This window comes from Pseudorca crassidens, chromosome X, assembly GCF_039906515.1.
Source record: "Pseudorca crassidens isolate mPseCra1 chromosome X, mPseCra1.hap1, whole genome shotgun sequence".
Taxonomy (NCBI): Eukaryota; Metazoa; Chordata; class Mammalia; order Artiodactyla; family Delphinidae; genus Pseudorca; species Pseudorca crassidens.
In genome coordinates this window covers 111,484,438-111,503,167 of record NC_090317.1, presented here as the reverse complement: position 1 = coordinate 111,503,167, position 18,730 = coordinate 111,484,438, and the positions used below count along the sequence as shown (strand labels likewise).

Sequence of the window (18,730 nt, the reverse complement as noted above, 5' to 3'; positions counted from 1 at the left end):
CTGAAGGGGCAGCCACCAGGCAGCAGAAGGGAGGGTCCCAGGACCCTTCGGTGGTGGGCTGAACGCTCCCTCCTTTCCTCCTCCTGGGTGTCATGGAAGATGGTGGTGTCAACTTCAGAGCAGCAGAGGGGAGGGGGTGGGGGGGTGGGGGAGTCTTGCCAACAACCATCATCCGGACTCTGAATGGGAACCGTGGGGACCTACCTCCCCTGCCAGCCCCCACTGTCACCCCCGTACCGCCCAGGCAGGGCTGGCTGGCTGTGGCCCAAGGCTCACTCTACCGTCCTCCACAGGGGTCTCGGGACAGGCTGAGCAGGAGAACAGGAGCCCTGTGGGTCCTCGGGCAGTGCCCTCCAGGACCCTGCAGAGGCGGCCTTGGTTAAAGCCAGGGAGGAATCTCCCCGCTGAAGGTGCTCACAGCATCTCCTTGTCCCTCCCCCAGGTGCCCTCGTTGCCTGCCTTCCTGCGCACACTCCCGCCTGCTGGCCCTGACCTGTGTCATCATGCCTCGGCGCCGGAGGAACAAGCGCCATGGCCGCAAAAAACGCCACCAGGCCCGGGGGGAGACTCAGAGTCTCAAGGGTGCCCAGGCCACTGAGGAGGCGGCGGCGGCGGCGGCAGAAGAGATACAAGAGTCGCCGTCTTCCCCCGCTTCTGTTTCTCGGGATACTTCCCCGAGCTCCCCTGCTGCTGGCACTCGCCAGGAGCCTCAGGGAGACCCAGCCACTACCTCTCGTGATGAAGGAGTTTCATGCCCAGGATCTGAAGAGGGTGCCCAGAGCCAAGATGAGAAAAGTGCAGGTACCTCCCAGGCAGCACCTTCCGTTCACAGCAGTTGCAGAGATCCTCTGAGAAGGAAGTCCACAATGTTCGTGGAGTTCCTGCTGGAGAAGTACATAACGAAGGAGCCCATCCTGCAGGCAGCACTGCTGAAGACTCTCAACAAGAAGTACAAGAAGCACTTCCCTCAGATCCTCAGCAGAGCCTCTAATATCATGGAGGCTGTCTTTGGCCTCGAGCTGAAGGAAGTCGACCCCAGCAGTCACTCCTACGCCCTCATCAGCAAGATGGCCCTCCCCAGCGACGCAAGTCCGAGTGATGAGTTCAGGATGCCCACGTCCGGCCTCCTGATGACTGTCCTGGGCGCGATATTCATGAAGGGCAACCGTGCCACCGAAGAGGAGCTCTGGAAATTCCTCAACGCGTTGGGTTACCATGCTGGGAGGAGGCACTTGATCTTCGGGGATCCTGGGAGGCTCATCAGCAAAGATTTCGCGCAGCAGAAGTACCTGACGTACCGCCAGGTGCCCAACAGCGATCCTCCACGCTATGAGTTCCTGTGGGGCCCGAGAGCCCACGCTGAAACCAGCAAGATGAAAGTGCTGGAGTTTTTGGCCAAGATCATCGGTACCGTCCCCAGTGCCTTACCAGATCTCTATGAGGAGGCTCTGAAAGATGAGGAAGAGAGAGCCGCGGCCAGGGCTGCAGCTGTTGCTGAGGGCAGAGCCCCTTCCAGGGCCAAGGCCTGCAGCTCCTCCCACATGTAGGGAGGGAGGCCGCGGGCAGTTTGCTCACTTTGTTTTGGAAGAGAGCAGTCAGGCTCCTAAATAGTGCAGAGTAGTAGGGGTGGAGGGAACAAAATATATATGTTCTTACAGTTTTAAGTAGTATGGTAGTTTAGGTGCAGTTAGTTTTAATAAAATATATATCTCTTTCTTTTTTCCAAATGAAGAATACCTAGTTAAAGATAGATGATTGGTAGATAAGTAGGTAGAGAGATGCTAGATAGATTTATGATAGAGATGTTTAGTATCTTTTCAAATGTTATTACTTCATTGAATGTTTATTTTGCTTTAGAATCGAAGTGTATTAATGTCATGGATGTCATGTTTATTGCTGTTCAGTTTTAAGATTAAGAGTTTGCTATTTGCAAAAAAAACTGAAAAGCCTTCAATATTTTCCTTTTGCTACAGAAGAAGGTAACATGGCATTGGAATAGGATTTTTCGTGGAAACGAGAAAGAATCCCACGAGAAAATATTGGGGATCTCAAAATGGTGATACAAAAGTAAAGGCTGGTTAATTCTTAGTTTGCCTTCTTTTCTTTCTCTTTGCTTGTAAAATTAAATAATATATACCTAGCTTTGCTTAGGTTATTCAAACTGTTTGAAAATTAAATCATGGTAAATAAGACTTCTTGGTCATTCCTTCTTTTTTCTCTCAAATTAATTGACCATCTTCTCTTTGGAAGCCTCTCCAGTACTACTATGGTTGGTAAGAAAATGAAGACCAAGCCACTGCCCATAGAATTTTTAGAGTCTAGCATCAGCTATCATGTAAGGAAGATGGTAAGATACACTCAAAGAAATAAACAAATGAACATTTTTTTTTAAAAGTGAGGGTGTGGAAGAGGAGGTTCCAAATGAGAGCAAGGAGTGTAAGTTACCTGATAAAGGCAGTGTTGGGTCTTGGGAAACTTCTAGTCCCTCAGCAGGAAGTAATTAACAGGATGCATGGTGGGCTAGATGAAGCTGTGGGAGTGATGGAAAGGGCCACTCAGATGGTGTTTCTCAGAGTTGAGAGACTAAACCTGGAATGGAAAACATATCTTCACAGTTAACTTTGGGATGTGGAAAAACCAGAGAGAATCCCCACCTAGGGAATGGAAGGGGTCCTATGCACTTGCCCCAGGGCAAGTGAACACTCAAACTAGGTGTTTTAGGCATGGGCTGTCCAGAGAGTTTCTGAGAAATAAAGGTGATACTCATTGAAATGAGATGCCAAGAAGCCACTGGACTGTCTCTCTTTTTGTGGGATGGGATTGCCAGAGCTCACTCCAGTGAAAGGGCATTTTAATTAGGTTATTTTGAGTGTAATTTGGCAAACTCTAAGGGAGGGCTCAAATTTTAGTGGCAATGGTATGAATGAAATTAGGGGTGGTTTGGATGAAAAGGCACCTGGGAGGGAAGTTGTTGGTCCTTGAGACAAATGAACTCCTAGTTGCATCCATCTGGAGAAGATGACCCCATGCCAATATTAAAACAAATGCTCTAATAGGGAAATACTACTTAGTTTTACTCGGTTGGCATTTTGGCTGATGTGGATTTCTGTATTGTTTGTAGTTGCATTTTCTCTAATGTAGGCTGGAAATAAAATTCTGTGAAGGAAGTTTGTTATCATTTGGGGTCAAAATCATCTTAGTAATAACTGCCATTCATTGAAAGTACCAAACTTTGTCTCAAACTGCCAGGTGGTTTACATACATATCCATGCCTGTGGTCCTACACTATAGACTTTTTCAGACTCACTTTGCAGATAAAGAAGTTGGAATAGTCTCAAATTCAAGGCTGGTAAGTGACAGCTGGACTGAACCCTGGCTCTGAATCCCTCTAGAGCCCGCACTATGCCACTCCTCCCAGGCTGAGGCCGACCTTGGGTCACTTCATTTTTCTGCTCACTAGTCCAAAATGTATTTCAGGTGTTAAAAAGCAGGACTTCATACCCCAAACATGGTTTTGGAATAAAAAGCTCCAGGAATAAGTAATAAAAATATGAAAATAAAAGTGAGGTACAAATAAAGAAGGAAATAGATAGCGTTTGGTGACAATATAACTATCTATGAAGGAAATGTCAGTAAACCTCAAAAGATCAGGGGCTCACAAAATCATTTAATTCAGCCCTTTCCCTGTAGAAAGTAAATCTATTAGAATTGAGGTTATATAAGGCTATATCTGGCCAGTGAAGAGAAGGAAGAGATCAGCGTGTTTTCTCTGATAGCACAACACCTGTGCTGGAGCCCTTGCTTGGCTGCAGCTTCCCACCTCACATCACTCCTGGGGCTCAACCTATTCCTGCAAGATTTGTTGTAGGGAGATCAATTAAGAGTTTTCAAGGATGTGGCATTTCCCAAGAAGCCTTTTATAGAAGAGATAGGAGTCAAGGTGAAGACTTGATGAATGAGGACTGAGGAGACAAAAACCACATAATAACTGAAGTCACAGAGAGACTGGCCTGTGTCTGCTCTCAGACTTAGAAGGCCAAGGCAGGGCTGCCAGGCTGAGCATCCCCTCACTTATTTTCAGGGTTTAGAGGAACATAAGAGCTTTGGTCTAAATGGGTGACTTTAAGTTGAAAGAAAGAGGAAACTTAGGGCCCTTCAGAAGTCAAGGTGAGGAAGCTGAGTGAGGACTGAGGGCACACCCCTACCCTGAACAGAGGGAGCCCCAAGGAGCCTGAATCCTGATGTCAACACTGGAAGGGCACAGGTAGGAGTAGCCTCATGTGGCATTCCCAGACCTTGCCTCTCTGGCACCTCAGGAAGTGAGGATTTTAGTCTGAGGAGAGGGTCCTTAGGTAAACAAAGGAAGGAGTCCCAAGCCCTGCCCGGAGTCAAGGTGAGAATCCCGAGTGAGGACTTAAGGAAACCTCTGCCTTTAGACTCTGAGAGAACCCCACAGAACCATGCCCGTCCTGGTATCCCTGGTATCCCTGGGCTTTGTTGACATGATGTGACATATTTCCTCCTATGGTGTCACAAGGGGGTGAGGGACATGGTCTAAGGGGTACGGCCTAGGGCCAGCAGTGGGATGATTTCCAGGTTTTTCGAGAGACCAGGTGAATACCCTGAGGACTAAGGGAACCACATACCCCATAACCATAGAATTCATTCCTTACTCTCAGCCTCAGAAGACCAAGGACAGGTATGGTCAGATGAGGAGAATCTCACTTTCTCCTAGGGGTTTCAGGGTGGTGCTGGCCTTAGTATAAGGGGCAGGCCTAAGGGCAAGGGAGGGTGGAATTCCAGGACATGACAGAGGTCAAAGCAAGGACTGAGGGATCATCTACCACTAAATAGAAGTGATAAGGAATCCAGCCCTGCTCCTTGTTACAGCCTTTGAGGATCCAGGGCAGGACTATCAAGCTGAAGCTCCACCAACACTTATTTGTATCAGGTCTATGGGAAGTGAAATCCTTAGTTTGAAGGTGTAGCCACCATTCAATGAAAGGGGTGGGGATATCAGGCCCTATGTGTAGCCGAATTAAGGACCCTTAATGAGGACTGAGGACTCCAAAGGCCAGGACAGAAAACTCCCCACTGAGCAGTCAGTACTGGGGCCACCTGGACAGGGTTGATAAGCTGAGGACCCCCTTCATTTCTTTCTCATAGATCCCAGGGAGGTTTGTGATGTCAACCTCAGAACAGCAGAGGGAATGGGTCCCATGACCTGCCACCAGTTGAATGACGGTCTTGAATGTGACCTAAGAGACTCCTCAATGTAGAAGACCACCAGCCCCTGCTGTTGCCCCAGCATGCCTGAGGCAGGGGTGGCAGGATGCAGCCTAAAGATCATTCTAATTTCCTTCAACAGGTTTCCCAAGGGACAGGCTGATTAGGAGAACAGGAGCCCTATGGGTTTTTAGAGCAGTGCCCTCAAGGAAAACTACAAATGTAGCCTTCCTTATAACCAAGGTGGTATTTCCCTGCTGAAGCTGCACACTCTCTCAACCTTCCTCATCCAGTGGACCCTTATCCCCTGCTCTTCTACTCACACTCCTAACCATTGTCCCTGAGCACAGTCATCATGCCTCGGGGTCAGAAGAGTAAGCTCGGCACCAGTGAGAAACGCCACCAGGCCCAAGATGACTCCCAGAGTCACAGGAGAGTTCAGGCCACTGCAGTAATAGAAGAACCCCCCTCCTCCTCTTCTCCTGTTTTGGAAGATAATCCCCAGAGTTCATCAGCTACTGGGTCAAATAGCACTTCTCAGGGGTCTTCAAAAGCCCCATCTACTACCATCACTTCTTCAAGTACTTTTGACACAAGGTCTGATGAGGATGATAACAGTCAAGATGAGGAACATCCATGTTCCTCTGATGTCTCACCTTCTACTGAGAGCACATACAGTGATACTCTAACTAGTCAGATGGATTTGTTAGAGCAGTTCCTTCTGTACAAATATAAATGAAGCAGCCCATTATGAAGGAAGACATGCTGAAGATTGTCAGCCAAAAGTACCAAGACCAATTTGCTGAGATTCTCAAGAAAGTCTCTGAACGCACTGAGGCTGTCTTTGTGGTTGACTTGAAGGAAGTCGACTCAACCATCCACTCATATGACCTTGTCAGCAAACTGAAACTCCCCAACAATGGGAGGGTGCGTGCTGGTAGGGGGTTACCTAAGACCAGTCTCTTGATGACAGTCTTGGGTGTGATCTTCATGAACGGCAACTGTGCCACTGAGGAAGACATCTGGAAATTCCTGAATATGATGTGAGTATATGCTGGGAGGAAGCACTTCATCTATAGGGAGCCCAGGAAGCTCATCACCAAAGATTTAGTGAGGCTTAAGTACCTGGAGTACCGCCAGGTGCCTAACAGTGATCCTCCGTGCTATGAGTTCCTGTGGGGCCCAAAAGCCCATACTGAAACCAGCAAAATGAAAATCTTGGAATTTTTGGCAAAGGTCAGCGATATGGTTCCCAGTGCCTTCTCATCACGATATGAAGAAGCTTTTCAAGATGAGGAAGAGAGAGATCGAGCCAAAATTGCAGCCAGGCCTGGAAATACTGTCACTTCCAGGCATGTTCCATGGCCACGTCCAGCAGCTTCTCCCACCCTTACTGAAGTCTGAGACTTTTTAAAAATCATCCAGATAAGAAAATTTGACATCACAATAGGGATTTTTGTTGAAATGGCAAAGAATCCCAAAATAAAATTGTTGGGATAATGGAATGAAAAAATAAAAAGTAATTAAAAAGAAAACATGATAAACCTTGATTTTTCTTAATCCTTTCAGTCTTCTGTTTTGTAAAATTAAATGATTTATACCTCAATATGCTTAACTTATTAAAGAATGTAGGAGGCATTAAATCTTAACAAGTTAGACCTCTTACTCACTTTCTTTTTTATTTCCCAAACGTCAGTTGAGCATCTACTCTTTAAAAGGCTCTGTGCTAGTACTGCCAATGCTAAGATGAAGACCCAGCCTATGCCCATACAACTTTCGATGCAAGGAACTGCAGTCATACAAGATGTTGAGATGCCCTCTATGACTTACGGGAAAGTAAAAGGATAATCCAGAAAGAAATCTCTACCTGGGGCAGTGTATTGATTTGTTAGGGCTTCCACAACAAAATACCACAGAATGGGTGGCCTAAACAACCGAAATTTATTTTCTCACAGTTCTGGAGGCTGGAAGTCCAAGATGAGGGTTGGTTTCCTCTGAGGCCTCTCTCCTCAGCTGGCAGATGGCCACCCTCTTCACTTGGCTGTCCCTTTGTGTGCATATATCCCTGGTCTCTCCTTTTGTGTCCTAATCTCTTCTTATAAAGACACCAGTCAGATTGGGTTATGGTCCACCCTAATGGCCTCATTTTAATTTAACCAGCTCTTTAAAGACCTCATCTCCAACTACAGTCACATTCTGAGGTACTGGGGTTTATGCCTTCAACATGAATTTCTTGGGGGACACAATTAAGCCCCTAACAGACGGAAATCTAAGGTGCCTTTGCTCTTATCTCAATGCAGGAGAATACAGTGCACAGACAGGTATTCTATGCACATTGTCTCCAGGGAGTTTCTGAGCAATAAGGGTTAACTGCCTTGAGGTATGTCAGGGAGGAGGGAATTCCCCCACTACCCCTTTGAGTTCTTGTGGTTAGACTAATAAAGTTGGCACAAGACAGATTAACAGGAGAAGAAAGAAATTGTAATTCATGTGCACGGAGGTGTCATAGAAATGGTACCTAAGAAGTAGCCAAAGCAGGTAGCTTTTATACTTTTTAGACAAAGAAACAATAAACTTGTGAGGAATGGACAGGACAAATAAACTTACATTTTGGATAATTCCTTCAATTAGTAAGGAATCTAAACAGAATTTGGCCTTGGGGTAGTAAATTAAAGAAGTAACAAGGTTTGTTTATACACGCTTCTCTGCCTGAATTCCCTATTTCTGGCTATAAGGGTATCCTTCTACCTCCAGATGCAGGGAGTGCATCTTTCACATGAGAGATTTATTTCCTGCTTTCAGGGAGACCGAAAGGAGGGTCGGAGTGCCCCTCCTGCACTGGCTGTTTCTTAAATAACTTTAATTCAAAATAATCAATATGCCATTGTGGTATATTTGGGAGCAACCTGCCCTAAGCCTTAACAGTTCCCTCCTCTGAAACTTCCTTGGAAGTTTCACATATTAAGAGCTGAACTGGTCACTGTGGAGACAGAGAATGGGTTAGTACAGTCCTCCATTTCATTGAACCAGTTTCTTAGTTCTGAGAACAGTTCAGTTCAGTTAAATTGTTGTATCTCATTTCAGGAGGCGATGATGCAGATGGGCTCCCAAAGCTAGGTCTATGGTGCAAGCAGTATCAGGTATTTAATAAGAGGCATTTCTATGGCAACAAAAGAAAAACAAAGGTTAATGATTGGAGCTGGTTATAAACCAGTTTCTGAGCCCAGGGGGCAGTCAGTCAAGATTTCTAGGTGTCAGGTTCGAAGCATCTACTGCAGTTTGAAATGTCTCTGATGATGTCACTGGGTGTTCAGGTTAACTTTCTGAGTGGCTCATACAGCAACTGGCATGAAGATTGTTTAAATATGAGCTGCTGTGGCAATTTCTCTGACGTTTATATCAAGTCGTCTAGCTTCAGTGTGCAGGGCTTCAGGAAAAGAACAGTTTTAGTTCTCAATGATTCAAGTCAAAAGGATGGGAGAGGGGAGCAGGTCAAGTTGGCAGAGGAGTAGGACATAGAGCTCACCTTCTCCCCACAGATACATCAAAATAATGAGAGAAAATACGAAATGTTAGAGAGTTGCAGCCAGATATTGGAGGAAACTAGAAAAATTCAGGATCCAGTCCAGTTTACAGGTAAATGACAAAACTTCAAGGAAAAGTAATAGCACTAGAATCTAATATCCACAAGTGCGTAGTATAGTTTCTATTGAAACAATTTTTCTCTAAAATCTCCCTCTTCTCTACCAAAGAAAGCAAAATTAAGACTAATTTGTTTGCAAAATAAGTCTAGATTCAATAAACTTGGCCTGATTATTTATGTTAAGTCCAGCAAGAATAGCAATTAGCCATATAGGCTCTTTTAAATCTGCTTTGCCGGAAGTTTTCATAAGGAGTCTCCAGAGTGAAATTTTAATAGCTTCTCAAGGCCAGGAAGCCACACCAAAGACTTGTCGTCAGAGTTCCTTTTATACCTAGAGATTTGGCTGAATTCCTCTCTTCTTGAAGTCCCCCAAATATCCTGAGGCTCCTGTGACTGCCAGGAAGTGGCCTTCCTTACTCACCTGGTAAGGCTGCTGGGAAGCTGCTGGGAACTCTGTCAGCAAGGTCCTAGGCTGTTTTTTCAAGGGGTTTTATGGTTCCATAAAGTCGACCTTAGTTCCTTCAAGCTATCTGGTCATATCTGAGTGTACATGTATCTCTGTCAAATATGACATTCCAATCAAAGTCTTGGTAATATAACCAATGTTTCCAATTGTGTCCTGCTATAAGAACAGATTCTTATTCAATTATGCATATAACTATTTTGCCAAGAAAATAAGAATACTCACTGAGACTTTCTGAATTCTGGAGTGATCAGGTAGGGACAAAAAGATAAATGTTTAAATTCTATTTACAAAGGTATAATTTATCAAATTGCTGTTAAGTGTTAAAAAATTTCCTTATATCTGGAAAATGAAAGATTTTTAAAAATCAGTAATATTTCAGACAAAAAAATCATGAAAATTATAATCATATTCATCAATTCATTCGGTCCCATGTTAATTCTTGTTCTGCTTGAGTCCAGTTTTTCCATTAGTTCTACCGATCTTCCCTGAAGACTGTGGGTGATAGGGACAGTGATAATTTCAAGAAGTTTGCAAGGTTTTTGTTAAGGCTTGTATGATTTGCCCAGGGAAATCTGTGCCTTGATCACTGGATATTTTAAAAGGTATACCCCAAGTGGAAAACACATTTTCTAAACAGTTTATTTGCCACTGTGAGAGAATCAGATTTGCAGCAAGGGAAGGCTTCAACCCATCCAGAAAATATACATACAGTAACAAGATTTTTTTTTTTTTTTCTGGTACGCGGGCTTCTCACTGATGTGGCCTCTCCCGTTGCGAAGCACAGGCTCCGGACGTGCAGGCTCAGCAGCCATGGCTCATGGGCCCAGCCGCTCCGCGGCATGGGGGATCTTCCCAGACCAGGGCACAAACCCGTGTCCCCTGCATTGGCAGGCGGACTCTCAACCACTGCGCCACCAGGGAAGCCCAATAACAAGAATATTTTGATGACTCATACTAAGTGGCAAATAAATGAAGTCCAGTTGCAGGTGTTCAAAGGTCCAGCGAAAGGAGGTCTTCAGGCCTCTGGGGACAAAAATCTTTTTTTTTTTTTTTTTTTCTTCCCAGGGTTATGGACCTGCCAGGTCAGACGTTGCTGGTAAACTTTTTGCACAATTTTACAGAAATCTTCCTACCAATGTCTATTTATAATTTGAGTTATCTTAAATGGGGGGGGCAGTTTGCCAGAAAGCTGGGAGGAACCAAGGGGCCATCTTGGGTTTCTCATAGCCCCAGCTATTTATTTTATAGCTATTGTTTACCCATTTAATTTCTCCAATTCAGGGGCAGACTGCTGCTATGTTAAACGGACATCAGGATGGCAAAAGTCTGGCGATTAAGGGTCAATTTTTTGGCAGAAGCAAAATGGACTTTATCCACACGTGCCACAATCTTTACAGATTCTTTTTTTGTTGCTGCCTGTGCATAAAAGTCAGCTTCAGTGTTTCCCTGATACTTGGGTTTAGTCCTTTTAGTGTGAGCTTCAATTTTGGTGACAGACAACATTTTATGCCAGGACATATAAGACTTCCAGTAGTTTCACATAATTTCTGGAACACTTATAATACCTACCTATACAGACACAACATAAAAAAGGCTTAACGTTTGTTACTTCTTATTTGACAATGCTTCCCATGTAATTTAACATAACAAATACTCCTAATTAGTTTAATATCTCTCTTTTTATAAGGAAAGAGGACAAATCTTTGAGATATTTCAGGGGCCCTCTGAAATAACTCATATCTTAAAGTTAGTTCTAAGTCAGAAAGACTTCATATAGAATTTGATTTGGGGGAAGCTTGCCAAAAATATCAAAGAGGATTTAAAACACTTAGTCAAATAGGTCACTGTGAAACAATGCTTATTTATCCATTTAACCAAAGTAACAATTAAAGACTTCATAGGCAAATATAGAAGGTTATATGGTTCTGAGCAAAATTTCACTCTTTTAACACCCAGAGGACTAGGTTTACTTAAGCAATCAAAGACCTGATAAAGATAAGACAAGACACTATATATATTTTTTGGTCAGATTCCTTCAAGGTAAAGAAAAACCTTTCCTAATCTCTTCTTATCAAGAGCAGACCAATAGAAAAAAACAAAAAAAACCTTTGTTCTTTTAACAGAGATAAAACCAAATTCCAATTTTGTACCAGTTTACTTTTGATACTTAAGCTCATTTACTTAATTAAATTGATTCCAATCTTATTTAGTCCTGACCACACATAAAATTCCTTTCCAAAGATTCCTTTTTTCACAAAACTTACAATTTTCTATGTCCATTTTAGTTTGTGCCTTGTTTTCTTTCCCATTTAGAAATAACCAGCCTTATGGAAAATCACTTTCGTTTTCCTTAACAAACACATCTCTGTACCCTATAACTTTTCTTACCCCAAAACATATCCCATTTCTATTGCTATATCGGGTAGCTTTAACCAATATATTAATTAGAATTCTTAGTCCTTTGAAATCTTAATTTTTTAGTGAAAATAAAGAAGTAAACAATTCTGAACTGTATTAACATTTTGTGGCTTGGCAAACTTAAAAATACATTTTATAATTTCTAGAAATATATGTTACTTTATAGAATAATCTTTCAATAAAGCATAAGGTATATTTATTAATAAACCCAAACATACTTAGTCTCTGTAGTAAGAGGTAAAAAAATATGCAAACTTAGACTTGTTCAGCAGTTAATGTTTTAGTATTTTATCTTATTTGGAAATGACTAAACATTCAATGAATTCTCATCATTTAATTTAACTTAGCAAAACTCTAAGAGTGTAAATTACCAAAGAGATTTAGGAAACTATTTAGGTAGACAAACCACAAAACAATTATTGTTAAAAAGTTCACCTAAACACTCTTATTTCACACCTATTTAATTCTTTTGTTCTTAAATAATCATACTTAGATTACTCATGAAAATTTCATGAGTCATTAAAGCATTTAGTCATTATCCTAAGGTCTTTTGTCTGTTTTGTTTGTGTGTTTTCTGACAAACATTGCAAAAGAGACATTAGCTAGTAAACCCAGTAGAACAAAAAGTTGTTTTTCTGCATTATATTTTATGCTAACTCTGAAGATATACCCGTATTAATTAAATCAACAAGCTTAAAATTAGCTTTTACAATATTTAGTAAAGATTATTCTAGATCATGTGAACGTGAGAAACATTTGGGTTAGTTTTTGTTATATTTTTAACAATTTTTATATAAGTACTAGTTTGTTTAAGCCAATTAGAGCTCTTTTACAAATAACGATTTTGGCAACATAATCTGGAGGTAGAAAGATACCATATTTATAAAGTAGACATACAGACAGACAAAACCAGAGATCTCATAGTTTTCATTTTAAAACTTTAGTCATGAATCAGGTACAATACAAAACTCACTAGTTTATAAATAACAGAATTAATTAAGTGTACTCATTCAGATGGCTAAAGTCTTTTTTTATTTGTGGAGAAGACTTTTAAGATCTGTATTTGCCCTTGACAAGCGATTTTAAGGAGACTGTTCAGGCAAGAGAGTCTTTTAGCAGTTTGTGTTTGAAGAGGTCCCTTTCCTTTTTTTCTCCTTCTTCTTTTTTTTTTTTAAGTTCTACAGACTAAGCTAATCCAGACTCATAATTTTAAGGGGCAGGGAAGGAAATGTAAGTTTTGTCCTAGGGAGTTTTGGAGTATATTTGTCTATTATCATAAGTCTTTGAGTAATCACTATTAATTTTTTTCTTAAGTAAAGGACAATTTTACTCTAATATCCTGATAATTTATAATATCTACAAGCATTTTAAGAGGGATGGGTGAGGCCTTGGGACGGGTAAAGTCAGGTGCGCTTTGACTTGCTTCTAGAATTGTATTTCTGATTTTATATAGATTTACAAGACAAAGACAGTTGTTTCTATTAGCCGTTGAATATTGGACTCCAGCTGATCTGTGCCCGGATTATTTGTAGGAGGTCCTGGAAAACTACTGAGGAAACAGGGTGATTTTTAAGAGCGGAATTTATGTTGGATTTTTGTTTTAATTTTAATTTCTTTCATCATAATAAGGAATTTCTTAATATTCATTATAATTTTTTTCCTTTCAATTTGATCCTCCCATAAGTACCAATATGAGAGATGTTTATGATGAGAGCGCTCACAAAATTTTTTCCTTTTAAATACAGCCAATTTATTTATTTATTTGTTTTTCTTGTTTTTTATTGGGGTATAGTTGTTTTACAATGTTGTGTTGGTTTCTACTGTACAGTGAAGTGGAGTTCCCTGTGCTATACAGCAGGTTCTCATTAGTTATCTGTTTTATACATAGTAGTGTATATATGTCAATCCCAATCTCCCAATTCATTCCACCCCAATTTCCCCCCTTGGTGTCCATACGTTTGTTTTCTATGTCTATGTCTCTATTTTTGCCTTGCAAACCGGTTCATATGTGAATACAGCCAATTTAAAGGATCCATCATCTGGTCATTGGCAAGTAGGATCTTACATTAATTGCAAACAGCAACTCAAACCAATAAGCTTTTTTTTTTTTTTACTGCTTAATCAAAAATGCAAGAGATATATCACAAGAGATTATTTAGCCCTCAAAAGATCCAGAAAGTTCATTCCCAGAGTTAGCCTAAAAAAGTAAAAGCCCTTTGTTGCTACAGGTGGTACGAATGGTATAGTGAGAACAATCTCTCTAGTGTCCCACAAAAATGTGGGGCACTCCAGCCATAAACCCATTAATTAATGGCACCAGGCAGGCACTACTGGAATGGGGCTTTTCCAGTACTAACAAGCAATAAAAGTTGAGATGACAAATGCCCCTTATGGGCCAGGACCCCTTATGATAAACTCCTCTGAGAGCTGGCACAACCAGACGATGAGAGTGCTGGTAACTTCATGACTTGGAACCCCAGTCTATTCAACTAGCCACCAGATACACCCCAGTAAATGCACCTTCTGGATGACAGACCAGAGAGAATATTCTCACTGGGCAAAATGCCAGGCTCTCAAGACATAAAAGAAGACGGAAGGTAAAACCTCATCTCGTTTTTACATAGAGGAACCACAGCAAAGTTTGTCTAAATAGACGCGGGTCTGGTGACAGCTGTTAACAATCTGTGAGGCTGGCTTGAACAGCAGGCTTATAGGCTCTATGCCTACTGTACTGCCCTATGGTTTTCTCCTTATGACAAATGACACAACATAGACAAAGTAAAACACTGACCATGTTTGAGAAGAACAGAATCCTAAAGTTTTCCTAAGTCTAAGGAACTAGCTACACAAATATTTTCTCCTGCTAACCTAAATTTAGAGAGAAAACAAGGGACTTTCACTACTTTCCCTTCCATCAGACCTTGAAGGCAGCAATCTGGGAGGCTGACATGGTAAGAAATCTTACCTTCTGCGGCCTTTATCACATGTCCCAGGATCTCTCAGCTGCAGCAGCCTCAGGATGGGAAGCCTCCTGCCTGGCTTGCCAACTGTCAGGGAGGGGGAAATTTACCCCTCTACACCTCTTGAGTTCTTGTGGTTGGACTAATAACAAAATTGACACAAGACAGATTAACAGAAGAAAAAGAAACAAATTGTAATTCATGCACATGGAGGTTTCTTAGAAATGGGACCTAAGAAGTGGCCAAAAAAGGGCAGCTTTTATATTTTTAGATGAAAAAACAATAAAGTTTTGAGGAATGGACAGGACAAATAAACTTACATTTTGAGTGCTTAATTAGTGAAGAATATAAACAGAATTTGGGCTTGGGGTAGTAAATTAAAGAAGTAACAAGGTTTGTTTATATAGACTTCTCTGCCTGAATTCCCTATTTCTGGCTATAAGGGTACCCTTCTACCTCCAGATGCAGGGAGTGCATCTCTCACATGAGAGATTTCCTGCTTTCAGAGAGACATAAAGGAGGGTCAGACTGTCCCTCCTACGTTGGTCATTTCTTCAGTAACCGTAATATAAGGTAATCAATATGCCTTTGTGGCACATTTTGGGGCAGCCTGCCTTGAGCCCCAATGGGTGAGATGCACAGGAGCCACTCTGTTGACACTTTCTGCCTTGAACTGGTAGAGCCAGATCCCAATTCACTAAAAGAGCATTTTAGTTAGGTTATCTTGAGTATAATTTGGCAAATTCTAAGAGAAGGCTAGATTTTGGTGGGGAAGAAACAAAAATAAACATGGGCGTGGTTTAGATAGAAGGGCAGCTGGAAAAGACTGAAAGAGTCAGTGCATAACAAAATTCTAGGAACTCTGAGTTGCATCCAGGTGGGGGGAAAAAACACCTCCACACTAAAATTAAATAATAAATGCTCCAATGAGGACAAGATACTTAATTTTACTTGCTAAAGCAAATTTTTGACTGATTTGGTAGTGTTTTGTCTGAGAGCATTGCATTTTCTCTGACATATGCTGGATTTAAGAAAACATTCCTACATAGGAGGGTGATATTGTCTAGGTAAAAATAGTAACTGGCATTCATGAAACACCCCATATTTGCTAGTCATTTTGATGGGTGCTTTATACACAATATATACATTCCCACAGTCATGCAAGATAGGGTTTATCAAACTCAGTTGGCAAATGAAGAACTTGCAACATTCTCATGTTCACAAGGTTGTGACACAGCTAGACTAGACTCCTGGTCTAAATTTCTGTAGGGCACACACTGTTCCACCACTCCCACCCTGAAGCTGACCTTGCGTATCGTTATTCACTTTTCTTCTCACTACTCCATAGTATATCTCAGGTGATTGAAGAAAAAAAAAAAGTTTGTGCCCAAAGTACTGGATTGGAATACATAGCCAGGACAATAAGAAAACCAAAATAAATGAAGGATATGAATAATGAAAGGAAGGATATACTATCTGGTAACAATGTGATCATCTATATATGCAGTGTCAGTTAACCTTGAAACATGGGGTCTCACAAAATTATCAGGCTCAGCCCATTTCCTGTAGTATGTAAGTCTTGCAGAACAGAAGTTACATTAGAAGCCAAGTTTGGGTGGTAGAGGAGAAATAATCAACATGTTTTGTTTCCTCTCTGAAAGCTCACCTCCTGTGTGAGTCCTCTACCTTGCTCTTCAGCTTCCCCATCTCACATCTTTCCTGAGACACAGACCCATTGTCCGTAACATTTACAGTGGAGAGAGTACTCAGAAGTTTGCAGGGATGTGGCACTTCCCAGGAAACCATTCATTAAAGAGACAGGAGCTGAGACGAGGACCTAAATGAACGATGACTGAGGAGAACACCACCCAGTAGTGTAGGGAGTCTTGCAGAGACTTTCCCTAGCCTGATCTTAGACCTATGCCATCAGGCAGCCTCCTGCGAGGAAGTTCTCAAGGAGGTGAGGACCTTGTAGTAAGGGCAGTGGCAGAGGGAAGTTCCCAAGGGTCTGAAAGGAGTATAACTGAGAATCCTGTGTGAAACTGAGGGTGCCCTCCACCCCAGAACAGAGGGGGTGCCAGAGATCGCGGCCCTGTCGGTGGTGAGGTGAGGGGTAGCGCTCACTTCCTCCTAGGGAGCCTGAGGAAGGTAAGAGACTGCCTCCTGCGGCGAGCAGTCTCAGGGGTGAGGACTTCCAGGTTCTAGCAGGAACCGAGTCGAGGTGAGGAGCCTGTATGACGAATGGGAGACATCCCCCACCCCCTGCCTCCCCTCCAAAACCTCGCTCCTCTTCTAAGTCCTGGGAGGCCTTGCGCAGCGCAGTCAGGCTGAGGGAGATTTTGGCCCAGAGGCTTTCAGGGCGGTGAGGGCCTTGGTTTACATGGGCAGCCCCAGTTCAGCACACGGAGGGGAAGATGCTAGCGAGAGTCTGGGTGAGGAAACTTAGGTGGAAAGTCCCAATGAGGCCCTGCTTGCCACTCTCAGAGGACCCAAGCATGGCAGTCAGGTGGAAGGAAGCCTTCCTTTCCTATTTGATAGATCAGGAAGCTGAGGGCCTTGCCCTGAAGGATTTCAAAGACGGAACTCTGAGTGAGGTCTGAGGGGACCTCAACCCCAGAACAGTGAAGTGGCACAGAACTTGTGGCTTCCGTCAAGCCTGGGAAGCCCCACGCAGGGCTATCAGGCTTACTTCCGAGAGGAGGGTCTCAGATGTGAGGGCGTTGGTTTGAGGGGAGGGGCCTCAAGTTAGCAGAGGAAAGCATCCCAAGTGTGGCCAGGAGTCAGGATAAGGACCCTATGTGAGGACTGAGGGAATTCCCGCCCTGCTGGCAGCCTGGGTTGTCTGTTCAACTGGTGATGTGATGACTGACACTCATTTTCTCCTATGGTATCACGGGGAGGGGAGGGTGGGGGGATGGAGGGAGGCGGGGAAGTGGGGATGGGAGGCCAGGGGTGGGGGGTGGGAGGCAGGAAGGCTGAGGGTGGTGGGGAGGCGGGAGGTGGGGGGTGAGAGATTTTGTTTATAAGGGATAGTTTATCCCCCACAGTAGGAGGATTTCCAGATCTTTCCAGTAGTTTAGTTGTCTGGAGGGAACACCCACAACTAGGGTATAAGAGAATCCATCCCCTATTCTCAGCCTTGGAGACCACTGGCAACTGGGGAACCCTCACATACTCCTGGGGTGGGGTGTGTCTCAGGAGACGCTGGCAGGAAGAGAGAAGTCCCAGACTATGCCAAGGGTCAAAGGAAGGGAAAGACGGAAGGGATCACCAATCATTGAATAGATAACAAAAAATCTAGACCCCACCTTTGCATTCAGAACTTGAAGGTTCAGGGCAGGGCTGTCAGGCTGAGGATCACCCTCACTTATTTACATCAAATGTAAGAGAGAAGAGTATAAAGTTAGTATGAATTGCAGCCACCAGTCAGCAGAGGGGAGGTGTACCAGGTACTACCTAGAGAACAGGTGAGTATCCTGAACGACAACTGAGCACCCAAGCAGCCCATGACAGAGAGGGCTCCACATAGCTCTCAGTTGGGTGCCCCCTGACAGAGAGAGGGGATAAGGAACCCCTTTACTTCCTCCTCTGGGGTCTCAGGGAAGTGGTGGATTTGGTTTGAGGTGTCAACTTCAAAGCACCAGAATAGAGGGGGCCCTGGACTTGCCAACAGTTGACATGATGATCCTGACTGTAAACTGAGAAGACTGTCACATCCCACAACAGAGGCTTCCGACTGGCAGCCCCGGCTGTTATCCCAGTATACCCCAGGCAGGGCTGGCAGGCTGCAGTCTAAGGTTCTAACATCCTCCACAGGGGTCTCAGGGGACAGGCTGACCAAAACAGAAGCTTTGAGGGGGCCTAGAGCAGTGCCCTCAAGGACCCTGCAGAGGCGGCCTTGGTTAAAGCCAGGGAGGAATCTCCCCGCTGAAGGTGCTCACAGCATCTTATTCTCCTTCCTCCAGGTGTCCACATCTTCTGACCTCCTGGCTATACTCCTTCCTGCTGTCCTTGACC

General features: G+C 43.3%; 2 protein-coding genes across 2 annotated transcripts; both read left to right on the top strand.

The window, feature by feature from the left end:
- The first annotated feature begins 503 nt into the window (after window positions 1–503).
- LOC137217109 (melanoma-associated antigen B4-like) lies at window positions 504–1,547 on the top strand. Its single transcript, XM_067723491.1, has one exon. The coding sequence runs from the start codon at window positions 504–506 to the stop codon at window positions 1,545–1,547; it is 1,044 nt and encodes a 347-aa protein (XP_067579592.1).
- A 4,034-nt stretch (window positions 1,548–5,581) lies between these two features.
- LOC137216719 (melanoma-associated antigen B5-like) lies at window positions 5,582–6,623 on the top strand. Its single transcript, XM_067722754.1, is given in 3 exon segments — window positions 5,582–5,957; window positions 5,960–6,574; window positions 6,577–6,623. Coding segments are annotated over 3 exon segments (1,038 nt in total).
- The last annotated feature ends 12,107 nt before the right edge of the window (window positions 6,624–18,730 follow it).

Excerpts from the sequence above, each read along its gene's own strand:
- LOC137217109 (XM_067723491.1), top strand. The coding sequence starts at position 504 with ATGCCTCGGCGCCGGAGGAACAAGCGCCATGGCCGCAAAAAACGCCAC.